Below are 12516 nucleotides of genomic sequence, written 5' to 3'. Positions count from 1 at the left end.
TGTTCAATGTCGATATATTTCATATCACTACATCATGATTAGCCTTACCATCCTTTCGGGTTGGGTCGGGTTTGGGTGTACATACGTCCCTTTACGTCCTCTTCAAGAGAGGCGGGGGTCCGCTTTGAGCGCTTTAACCAGGCATATGCTATTAACCTGTCTTCTGCGGCGATTGGGTACGAACCCCACGGGCACTGTTTGGTATGCCTCTCTTCGAGCGCATGTCACGTGACCAGGTTAGTGTAATGGTGAGCCAACACATGTTCGGCTACGCCGCTATTCAGGGATTTTTGCACGCTTACAGATTTTTCCCTCTTCCCGAGCCTTCCGGTATTTAGGAGTCTGTGTTAATCAGCTTTGTGGGATGGTGGCCTACACTTACCCTCCTCGCCCGAGAGTGTTTGGTGGGGTGTTTTTCACTTTCATTACAATGCATGGCGTTTGTACTCGATTCGATTTCCTCAGAAAGTTTTTAGCGAGGCTAATAATTTCTCTGGGTTTTATGGAGGTCCCCGCAAGCCCTCTTCCAAACAGGAGGGGTGCATTCGAGCATTAGTTTGCAGTACTTATTAGCTCGACTCCTGGGTTATTGGCTTTGTAGCGTTTAAATTTTTTACGCTTTCCCTACCCTTATACCTCTCGCCACGCTTGTCTGGCTGGGGCTATATTAGGGTTGGGAGTTGTTCAGCATGTCCCCATACATTCCTTCCATTGTAATGGTTGGGGGCGGGGTTTTATGTCATAATTGATTTGAGCCAATTGACATATAAGCTTGGGCTCTAGTTCATCACCCGTCTGATTGACATCAGCGGTCAGGTGGCTCGGTGTTTTCTGTTTCCATATCGGGTTGTAGATTTCACTCCACCACGCGGGTTTAGTTGTTGCCAGACAGAATGCCACTCCCGTCTCAAATATCTTTGGGAGTCTGTCATATGCTTATATGTACCCCAAGGAGGACTTCTTCTGAAAAGAATTATACAAACCTGTAGAGGTTATGAATTCTTTGAAGAAAGTCCTCCTGGGAACGACTGCCTACCCTCCCCTCATTCTGTCTGACACGTTCAGCATGAAAAGTGAGTCACGAGGTAGACGGCAAGAGTTACCTGCTCTTGGCTGTGTTGGTCCGGTGGGGCCCTGTAGGGGTGGTCTCACAAGACAAAATGAGTTTTTTGTTTTGTAAATATTTTATTAAAAATATAGTTACAACTGTCGTAGGATTTAAAATGGACATTTTAATGCTTATTTGTACCCCAAGGAGGACTTTCTTCAAAGAATTCATAACCTCTACAGGTTTGTATAAATTCCTGGCCTTGTCAAATAGCAAATCTGGTATCAGTGTAAGTAGGAGATCATAGCTGCATCTGTCTGGGGGAGGCCTTTTCTGTTGCAATAAGTAGGCAGCACTGAAATACTAGACTCTGATATATCTGGACCTCCCCTGGGGCAAGTATTCGGCCCTAAGTCTGCAGCAAATGTCTGTAAATATTCCCAACTTAAAACACATGAAAACATTCCAAAATCATGTTAACATTGGTATATCTAATGTGAAGTACATGTATATCTAATATGAAGTCTATCTAATGTGAAGTCAACTTGTATTTCACTGATATTAAAATAAATAAAAAAGGAATCCATTAATCCATTAACCGGGGTATTAATGTCAGTGCTTTGAGCATACACATTGCATATGAAAGCTAGCATGATATGAGTACACACATTATTATAAAATGGTTTGGAATTCCAGATAAATCCCTATCGCGTCTAACTTTTTAAAGTCAACTGCTGAAAACATACTTGAATGCCATTTGGTCTGTGTTTGTTTATTTTATGTTAGTTATCAATATTGAATTGGTATTGTTTTGTTAATGTTCCTGTTTGGAAGACTGAATGATTTATTGAATTAATTTCTACGTTGTTAGTGATCTTGATGAGAAGTATCGGAAGAGGGACCGTTACGGTGGTGGTGTGATCTCCGATTTCCGTGACAAGGACGGCTATAAGCCTGATGTGAAGCTGGAGTATGTAGATGAGTCTGGACGTTGTCTCAACCCCAAGGAAGCCTTCAGGCAGCTGTCCCATCGCTTCCACGGCAAGGGATCCGGGAAGAAGAAACAGGAGAAAAGGATGAAGAAGCTGGAGGAAGAACAGGTCAGTGTCTTGTTATATTGAAGGATAATGTTACCATGGTTACAAATCAGTTACTGGAGCAAAAGAACACAATTGGGACATGAATGCTGTATCCTTGCTTGAGAGTTGATACACATCCTGTGCAGAGTTGCATCCCCTTATCAGTCCCCTCTTGAATACTATGTAGATGGCTGCCCCTTAATAATGGCATTCAGCAATTTTGACTGGAAATCAAACTCAAATTTAACAACTTTGCCAGAGGTTGATTTTGGTCGTTTTTGGGGGGAAAGATATATGAACAAGAGAATACATTTGGCACAAATATTTGTCTGTTATCGAAAATGTCTAGATCTAATTAAATTATGGGATTTTTCTACTGGCCTATAAATGGAATGTTTAGTCATTTAGTCATTTAGTCATTTATATAATGTTATTCACACTAAAATGAACATGCATGTATGTATAGAGTTTACATAAGTGCTGATGTTGTGAGTTAGTGAAATGTCTAGAATACAGAAATGTTCCTGGTTTTTCAGTTGATGAAGATGATGAGTTCCACCGACACGCCCCTCAACACCTTGTCCTTGCTGCAGGAGAAACAGAAAGCTGAGAAATCACCATTTGTGGTGCTCAGTGGCAACAAGGGATTCACAGCGTAAGTAGCTTGATGTCAGATTAGGACAATAAGTTACAGCAAAATGTAAATAGATATACTGATGGGAGGTGGCATAGGACTGGTAATCATGTTTCTGAAGGAGCGGTTATGGTTGCAAAAGGAAGCAGTTATGGTTGCAAAGGAAGCAGTTATGGTTATAGAAGGAAGCAGTTATGGTTATAGAAGGAAGCAGTTATGGTTATAGAAGGAAGCAGTTATGCTTGCAAAGGAAGCAGTTATGGTTATAGAAGGAAGCAGTTATGGTTATAGAAGGAAGCAGTTATGGTTATAGAAGGAAGCAGTTATGCTTGCAAAGGAAGCAGTTATGCTTGCAAAGGAAGCAGTTATGGTTATAGAAGGAAGCAGTTATGGTTATAGAAGGAAGCAGATATAGTTGCAAAAGGAAGCAGTTATAGTTGCAAAAGGAAGCAGTTATGGTTATAGAAGGAAGCAGATATAGTTGCAAAGGAAGCAGTTATGGTTATAAAAGGAAGCAGTTATGGTTATAGAAGAAAGCAGTTATGGTTGCAAAAGGAAGCAGTTATGATTATAGAAGGAAGCAGTTATTGTTGCAAAAGGAGGCAGTTATGGTTATAGAAGGAAGCAGTTATGGTTATAGAAGGAAGCAATTATGGTTATAGAAGGAAGCAGATATAGTTGCAAAAGGAAGCAGTTATGGTTATAGAAGGAAGCAGATATAGTTGCAAAAGGAAGCAGTTATGGTTATAGAAGGAAGCAGATATAGTTGCAAAAGGAAGCAGTTATGGTTACAGAAGGAAGCAGTTATGGTTATAGAAGGAAGCAGATATAGTTGCAAAAGGAAGCAGTTATGGTTGCAAAGGAAGCAGTTATGGTTATAAAAGGAAGCAGTTATGGTTATAGAAGGAAGCAGTTATGGTTATAGAAGGAAGCAGATATAGTTGCGAAAGGAAGCAGTTATGGTTATAGAAGGAAGCAGTTATGGTTATAGAAGGAAGCAGATATAGTTGCAAAAGGAAGCAGTTATGGTTATAGAAGGAAGCAGTTATTGTTATAGAAGGAAGCAGATATAGTTGCAAAAGGAAGCAGTTATGGTTATAGAAGGAAGCAGATATAGTTGCAAAAGGAAGCAGTTATGGTTATAGAAGGAAGCAGTTATTGTTGCAAAAGGAGGCAGTTATGGTTATAGAAGGAAGCAGTTATGGTTATAGAAGGAAGCAATTATGGTTATAGAAGGAAGCAGTTATGGTTATAGAAGGAAGCAATTATGGTTATAGAAGGAAGCAGATATAGTTGCAAAAGGAAGCAGTTATGGTTATAGAAGGAAGCAGTTATGGTTATAGAAGGAAGCAGATATAGTTGCAAAAGGAAGCAGTTATGGTTATAGAAGGAAGCAGATATAGTTGCAAAAGGAAGCAGTTATGGTTGCAAAGGAAGCAGTTATGGTTATAAAAGGAAGCAGTTATGGTTATAGAAGGAAGCAGTTATGGTTATAGAATAGGAAGCAGATATAGTTCACGCGAAAAGGAAGCAGTTATGGTTATAGAAGGAAGCAGTTATGGTTATAGAAGCAAGCAGATATAGTTGCAAAAGGAAGCAGTTATGGTTATAGAGGAAGCAGTTATTGTTATAGAAGGAAGCAGATATAGTTGCAAAAGGAAGCAGTTATGGTTATAGAAGGAAGCAGATATAGTTGCAAAAGGAAGCAGTTATGGTTATAGAAGGAAGCAGTTATTGTTGCAAAAGGAGGCAGTTATGGTTATAGAAGGAAGCAGTTATGGTTATAGAAGGAAGCAATTATGGTTATAGAAGGAAGCAGTTATGGTTATAGAAGGAAGCAATTATGGTTATAGAAGGAAGCAGATATAGTTGCAAAAGGAAGCAGTTATGGTTATAGAAGGAAGCAGTTATGGTTATAGAAGGAAGCAGATATAGTTGCAAAAGGAAGCAGTTATGGTTATAGAAGGAAGCAGATATAGTTGCAAAAGGAAGCAGTTATGGTTACAGAAGGAAGCAGTTATGGTTATAGAAGGAAGCAGATATAGTTGCAAAAGGAAGCAGTTATGGTTGCAAAGGAAGCAGTTATGGTTATAAAAGGAAGCAGTTATGGTTATAGAAGGAAGCAGTTATGGTTATAGAAGGAAGCAGATATAGTTGCGAAAGGAAGCAGTTATGGTTATAGAAGGAAGCAGTTATGGTTATAGAAGGAAGCAGATATAGTTGCAAAAGGAAGCAGTTATGGTTATAGAAGGAAGCAGTTATGGTTATAGAAGGAAGCAGATATAGTTGCAAAAGGAAGCAGTTATGGTTATAGAAGGAAGCAGATATAGTTGCAAAAGGAAGCAGTTATGGTTATAGAAGGAAGCAGTTATGGTTGCAAAGGAAGCAGTTATGGTTATAGAAGGAAGCAGTTATAGTTGCAAAAGGAAGCAGTTATGGTTGCAAAGGAAGCAGTTATGGTTATAGAAGGAAGCAGATATAGTTGCAAAAGGAAGCAGTTATGGTTGCAAAGGAAGCAGTTATGGTTATAGAAGGAAGCAGTTATGGTTATAGAAGGAAGCAGATATGGTTATAGAAGGAAGCATGGTTATAGAAGGAAGCAGTTATGGTTATAAAAGGAAGCAGTTATAGTTGCAAAAGGAAGCAGTTATGGTTGCAAAGGAAGCAGTTATGGTTATAGAAGGAAGCAGATATAGTTGCAAAAGGAAGCAGTTATGGTTGCAAAGGAAGCAGTTATGGTTATAGAAGGAAGCAGTTATGGTTATAGAAGGAAGCAGATATGGTTATAGAAGGAAGCAGTTATGGTTATAGAAGGAAGCAGTTATGGTTATAGAAGGAAGCAGATATAGTTGCAAAAGGAAGCAGTTTTGGTTGCAAAGGAAGCAGTTATGGTTAAAGAAGGAAGCAGTTATGGTTATAAAAGGAAGCAGTTATAGTTGCAAAGGAAGCAGTTATGGTTATAGAAGGAAGCAGTTATGGTTATAGAAGGAAGCGGATATAGTTGCAAAAGGAAGCAGTTATGGTTATAGAAGGAAGCAGTTATGGTTATAGAAGGAAGCAGATATAGTTGCAAAAGGAAGCAGTTATGGTTATAGAAGGAAGCAGTTATGGTTGCAAAAGGAAGCAGTTATGGTTATAAAAGGAAGCAGTTATGGTTATAGAAGGAAGCAGTTATGGTTATAGAAGGAAGCAGTTATGGTTATAAAAGGAAGCAGTTATGGTTGCAAAAGGAAGCAGTTATGATTATAGAAGGAAGCAATTATGGTTATTGAAGAAAGCATTTATGGTTGCAAAAGGAAGCCGTTTTGATTATAGAAGGAAGCAGTTATTGTTGCAAAAGGAAGCAGTTATGGTTATAGAAGGAAGCAATTATGGTTATAGAAGGAAGCAGTTATTGTTACAGAAGGAAGCAGTTATGGTTATAGAAGGAAGCAGTTATGGTTGCAAAAGGAAGCATGGTTTGTTTTTTTATAAGGAATTGTTTTTTAGGAGTGATTATTGTTGTTTTAAGTTACCATTAAGGGAACAATTATGGTTATTAAAGGAAACAGTTAATGATATAAAGGGAGGAATGACGGTCGTAAAGGATGCATGGATGGCTATAAAGGAGCAGTTACAGTGCTTATAAAGGGAGGAGTTGTTAGTATATTCACTGTTATTTGTTTTGTTGTTCTAGGAACACAACAAGCATTGCAAAGCCCTGATGACTACACAAGCTGTTATGGAGTAGGAGATGGCCTTTGTTGGCGCTGCTGGAACTCTTGTGTTCTAATTAAGTTCAAGGAACCAGTGAACGAGAGACTTCTTGTACATTTCAGTCCGATAAAGGATCACTGGAACAGTGAAAGTCTCTTTGTAACTGATTCCTGGAAGTACAGATGTAGAAGCCAGGGTCAAACTGAGTTTTCATAACCCTAAATGGCATTGAATGTCTAAGGAATATGTGTCAACTGGATATACTTCTGTTTACATTGCCTATCTCTGTGCCAGGTAATGAGTCATTAACTCCACAACAATCCACATCTATCTGAATGCACTAACTTTCTTCTGAATCAGTTGGGTGGGGGGAAATAGCCTTGTGGTTAAATTGTTCATCACCATGTCAAAGTCTCAAGTTAGACCCATAATGGGTACAATATGTGAAGCCTATTTCTTGTGTACCCCTCTGTATATTTCTGGAAAATTGCAAGAAGTGGCGTAAAAGCATACTCACACACTCACTCTTAGCCTCTAAAATAATAACCACTACAAGATAAACAGATGTAAAAGGTAAATAATTTATTAATTTAACAGTGAAAATTTTGGGATGTTGATCATCAGGATTTAACTGCTTTGTTTTGTCTTTAGGTAATTTATACAAAAATGAACTTACTTCAGGTAAATAATTATGATGCCATCCGATGTAATGTGTGTCACTGAGAACATCATTGTAAGAAATATCATGTACAGCATCACCAGAACATTAATGTAAATAAATTCTTGTACAAAAAAACATGGCTGAAAGTGCAGTTTTTTATCTCACCTGACCGATGGTCAAGCAAGCACATCATGTCCTGTTTGTCCAGATAAACATCTTCTCTGGAACCACTGACCAACGAGGGACCAACTTCACATGCTTATCATCGGCTTATCTATGAGATCGGCTAATCTACACTCATATACAGTACTTGTTTCTATGGCTACCATTTTCCATCAGTGATGACACTCCATTTTGTTTGAGAGGTTCAAATCCAATTTTCAATATGGTTGCAATGGCTGCCATATTGAAAAACTCTCGGTATTCATTACTCAACAATTTGTGCTCAAAATGTTATGAAAGATTGGTACACATGCATGTAGATAGTAGGGGTGCTTTAAGATATATGTTATTGAGGGTATTTTTCCTTGTTTTTACCATGCTCTTCAAGTCTGTCAAAGTGCATATTTGCTTTTGTAAGCATCTTCTACCCTGAAATTGCCAGACTGGAGGAGGTGAACTTAGGATGACAATTTTTGTTCTGTTTGTTTGTATGAAATTAATATTTATGGGAAAGAATATTTTAATATTACTGGCAACTGCACATTTTGTTCTGTGGCTGATGTTTATTGATATGCATCAGTACACAGAACAATATTTAAGGTAATTATTATTGAGGCTACCATATGACTGCAAATATTTGTTCTGTGGCTAATGTTACCAGACTGAAGCTGGTTTTATAGTGCTAGCCCACTGAGATACCATCAGTGAACATGAAACAATATTATTGACTTAGCCGAGTCCTTGTTGTACCCATTAATGCCGGTGAGAGACAAACATGGTGATTGAGTGAACACGACGAGTGCCATAGGTGAACAATGTTGACGAATGCCATAGGTGACCATGTTAACGTGTGACCAATATATGCAGCTGCTGTCTGATTGGTTGGCTCCATGTTCCCTAAATCAGCTGCTGTGTAGTCTAGACAAACTACACAGGACCATATAACCCAGGATTCTGGGTTAGAGCACATCCCCAGCACTCACTATATCAATCACTGGTTTGGCTCGTCCAGATGAGTTATTTACAGGCTGCCTTTATATAGATAAACTTGGTGGCCATGGTGTCAGACAACAAACATATAATAAACAATAACACAGGTGACAATCTCTTCCTCAAAGAAACAGGAGCACATTTTGAAATGGGTTCTCCCTTGTGACAACCCCTTGATACCCACTATGCAATATTGACTGCAATCAAGATCAAAAGACAGCTTGCGACTAGTAGCTGGGAAAACACAAGTGTAATGTGCTGGATCACCAACTGTTAAATGAGGTTTGTATAAAAGTGACTGCAACACAACTCCATGAAAAAAATGTTTATTATGTAAAATATAACGTGATAATGATAAAATGCAAACCATTACTGCAACAGATTCTGTTGAGATGCTGAGCCTGTCAGAAGGACACAGCTTAATGTTGCACATGGGTCCAATAAAAGAAATGACACCATGCATTCCTTGTCCACAAATATACAGGGATGAGAATTTTCCGCGGAATTCCAGGAATTTCATCAGGCCAAGGGTCATTTTTGTGAATCGTCTAAATCCGATAGATGCTAAACCCCCGGCTAGTTTTCAGAGTTTTTCTCAAAACTTCATTCTCATCCCTGAATATAGAAGCATTTATAACAATATTTAAAAACGTTTTATGTGTTTATGAAAATTTGGCTTTTAAAAACTCTGGGAATGTTTTTCTGTTGTAGATGTTTCATAATTTCTTGGTTTGACAGCATAGATATTTGGAGAATAGCACTGTGGTTTCTGGATGAGCAGTACAGAAGGGAGACTAGGGCATTGTGGAGGGGTATCACAATATTACAGCTGGAAAGTGGAGTGGGCCAGAGTTCATTCCATGCTCTCTATACTTGTTAAACCCACGGTCCTAAATAGCTCTGATTTGGTTTAACGAACGATCATACTAGTAGTCTAAACCATTCACCCTTACTATGCACAGTGGAGAATGGCACCCAAAGCAAAAATTTCACCCACAGTAATATTTACACAATTTCAAAACACCTGAGCACAAACACAGGCAGGTTGATCTGATACGTCCCTCTCTCATTGGTTCTGAATACAATCATACATACACTTGCAGTAATGTTTAGAGGTAGTTCAGGCTGCTTAACCCGGCTGAAAAACTGTAGTTAGATTCAGTACTCACATAAGGATAATATATGCACTTATGCTGTCAGTGAAATGAAGGTCAGTAATATTTAGGCCAGACCAATTTTATTTCTTGTGTTACAATCCACCGGTTGTATTTTTTGAAGAATAAGAAAATAATAATTAATTTTCCCCGCTCAAAAAATAAAATTTTATTATTTTCATTGGCCAAAAATGTAAATGTGCAAGAAAATGTTTTAGATTGTTTTTTGCCCCATATAAACTTCATAAATTGCCCAAAGTAAAATACTTTTAGTATTTATAAGGAATATTACTTTGACTGGTGATTTTTATATTTATTGTTTTCCCTCCTGCCTTTAGGTTTTCTGAGGACAAAAATCTGTAAAACAAGAAATAAAATTGGTCTGCATTAAAAGAGGGGGTAATAAATAATTGACGTCCACATGCTCATATATTCAACAGGAAATTATAAACACACACAAGACGTAAATAATTACACAGTTACAGAAAAACTAGATGTCTGAAAATAGCTTTCCACTAAAACCCTATATACTTTAATTGTACACCACCAGACATACATACATGCACAGAGGATAAGATGCACATTTAATCAATAATACGTTTTGTCTGATGACGTGGTAATGGTGACGTGTCAGAGTTATCATTCCCCATGACAATTTCATGTCAGATGTTAAGAAGAGATACATGTGGTTCAAATCAAAACATAGAACAGGTAACAGAAGAGGTAACAGATTCATTTCAACACGGGAGAAATAGTGCAACCTTCAGCCAAGCCTAACAATGACATGCATGTTTGAAGCTTTTAATAAAACCTTTGGCTGAGGTGAGCTGTAAACACTGATAAATATAACAAGATATGTAGACAAATGCATACATGTGAAAAATGTGATTGTAAACTCCATGTCAGCATCTCAGATGATGTGGAGAATTATACATAAATCCCATTCATGATTATGACAAAATAATCATTATAAATTCATTATGCAAGTAGAAAATACTGCTTACTGAAAGTCGACCAGAACATCAAATGATCATTGTAAAGTGACATGATAGATTAGGATTAGTGAATTAGTGTTAAATGTACTGACATTAAGCCAGTATCAGCTTGGCACATTCAAGCATTCCCATCTGTAGGACAGTTCCATTGTGTTTCAATAATGTAAAATACTGCTTACTGAAAGTCGACCATAAAAACGAATGATCATTGTAAAGTGACATGATAGATTAGGATTAGTGAATTAGTGTTAAATGTTCTGACATTGAGCCAGCATCAGCTTGGCACAGTCAAGCATTCCCATCTGTAGGACAGTTCCATTGTGTTTCGATAATGTACAAGGTCCATGCTACTCAACTTTCGATAGGGATATTAGTTGTATTCCATGATGAACTGACTGACTGAGTTTGGGCTTTTAGCAATATTCTAGCAACATCATGGCGGGGACACCAGAAATGGGCTTCACACATTGTATCCATGTGGGGATTCGAACCCGGGTCTTCGGCGTGACGAGCCAACGCTTTAACCATTAGGCTACCCCACCGCCCCTCCATGATCAACAGATACAGAAGAGGATAATATTAAAACACAGGCACAAATGTTGATGGGTAACCCTATCAAAAGTTGAGTGGTATATATCTGTTTCAGGCACATTTACGTTCACACACATGTACTTCAGACAATCAACTGATGTCTCACGATGCAAGTACCTCAAGCTGTGCCATAATGTAGCAATGTTATCTGGGCTGAGCTGATTTTTGTAGGCCATGTATAAATGTTCATGTTTCTCAAAATATGTAAATCACTAATTCTGAAACTCATTACATTTAAAAGTCTAAAACACTTGGTACCAGTCTTTAAATTCACTTATGATGTTGATGAATTTCTTTGCTTCAGATATCTGATCTGGGTTTTAAATGAGTGGGCAGTGGTAGTAGTATTGTTTTGATGACATTGTCTCACCGAGTTTCCAAAGAGGTGGGTAACACTGAGATACAAAAACTTTGTATAGCTTAGCATCACAATGAAAATTCAGGGCTGGTGATGGGAAACTCGGAAAAGATATGGAGAGCCAAACATTGTAATAACCCATTGTATATATTTTGAACAACTTTAAAGCACTGAGGTGGCAAATCGACAGTATGTTGCACTTATTTTTGCCACAAGAAAGGCTTGAAACAGTAACTGTAGCCATGAACGCTTTCATAATCATTGATTGCGATGATCTTTCAAATTATGACAAACTGCTTTCATAACAGAACTCTTCCTGAATATATTGCCTTCATAACCTACAGTTTTCATAACACACTGCTTTCAGAATGTACTTCTACTTCTTTTACACATTGATTTCTTAATAAGCTCCTTTCACAAACTACTGCTTCAACAATTAACAGCTTTCATAATATACTAAGTTCATAATACATACACAAGTACAATATTTCTAACATAACAAGCAATTGTCCTGATTAAATGGTTCTCCAAGGAACTGATTGCAACCCGTCAACAACTACAAACAAGCAACAACACAATAAAATCACTACTAACATAACACATACAACACATCATACTGCTGTATGGATGGGTCCAGTCACTAGCACTTGCACTCCGCTGGCACATTTATGCAATATGCATCATATTTACATTTTATTAGAATCCCCAGCTTGAATCTTCAATAAGCACAAAATAGAACATACAATGTACATGCTACATTAAACTCATCCTCGATAATCTCCAGGGTATACGTTATGATCACTCTCCACTATACCCTGGATGCATCCACGGCTTGGGGCGATGATTTTATTACCTCCCTTTGCTGGCTTTTTATCCAGTCAGGTGCCTACGCTGGGAAGTTGAGCGTACCAATCACTACTCACTTTCGCGTCTTAAATTATCTAACCGTTTAAACTTGGCAACACAATTGATGCAGAGGTACTCTGAAAGAAGTAGAAGGAGTTCTTTCATATATTCTTTTTAAAGTTTCAGATCTGTGAATTTGTCTTTATTATTTCCCAAAAAATCTGAGTGGCACTGCCAACAAACCTTTGCAACTGCGACCGCAATCTTTGTTGACACTGGCAAGCTCGGTTGTAACGGCGGCT

The 12516-nt window shown here is 38.0% G+C and overlaps 1 protein-coding gene across 1 annotated transcript in view; it reads left to right on the top strand.

Moving 5' to 3' along the window:
- LOC124273702 (U4/U6.U5 tri-snRNP-associated protein 1-like) overlaps positions 1-6635 on the top strand; it is a 36281-nt gene extending 29646 nt beyond the window's left edge. The window contains exons 19-21 of the mRNA XM_046708982.1: positions 1920-2148; positions 2664-2782; positions 6438-6635. Of these exons, the coding sequence (XP_046564938.1) occupies positions 1920-2148; positions 2664-2782; positions 6438-6465 (376 nt within the window). The 3' untranslated portion in view covers positions 6466-6635. The remainder of the gene's footprint in view (positions 1-1919; positions 2149-2663; positions 2783-6437) is intronic.
- The last annotated feature ends 5881 nt before the right edge of the window (positions 6636-12516 follow it).

Source organism: Haliotis rubra, unplaced genomic scaffold (genome assembly GCF_003918875.1).
Source record: "Haliotis rubra isolate DU_JTF1 unplaced genomic scaffold, ASM391887v1 Scf183, whole genome shotgun sequence".
Lineage (NCBI taxonomy): Eukaryota > Metazoa > Mollusca > Gastropoda > Lepetellida > Haliotidae > Haliotis > Haliotis rubra.
This window is presented reverse-complemented; position numbering and strand designations above follow the sequence as displayed.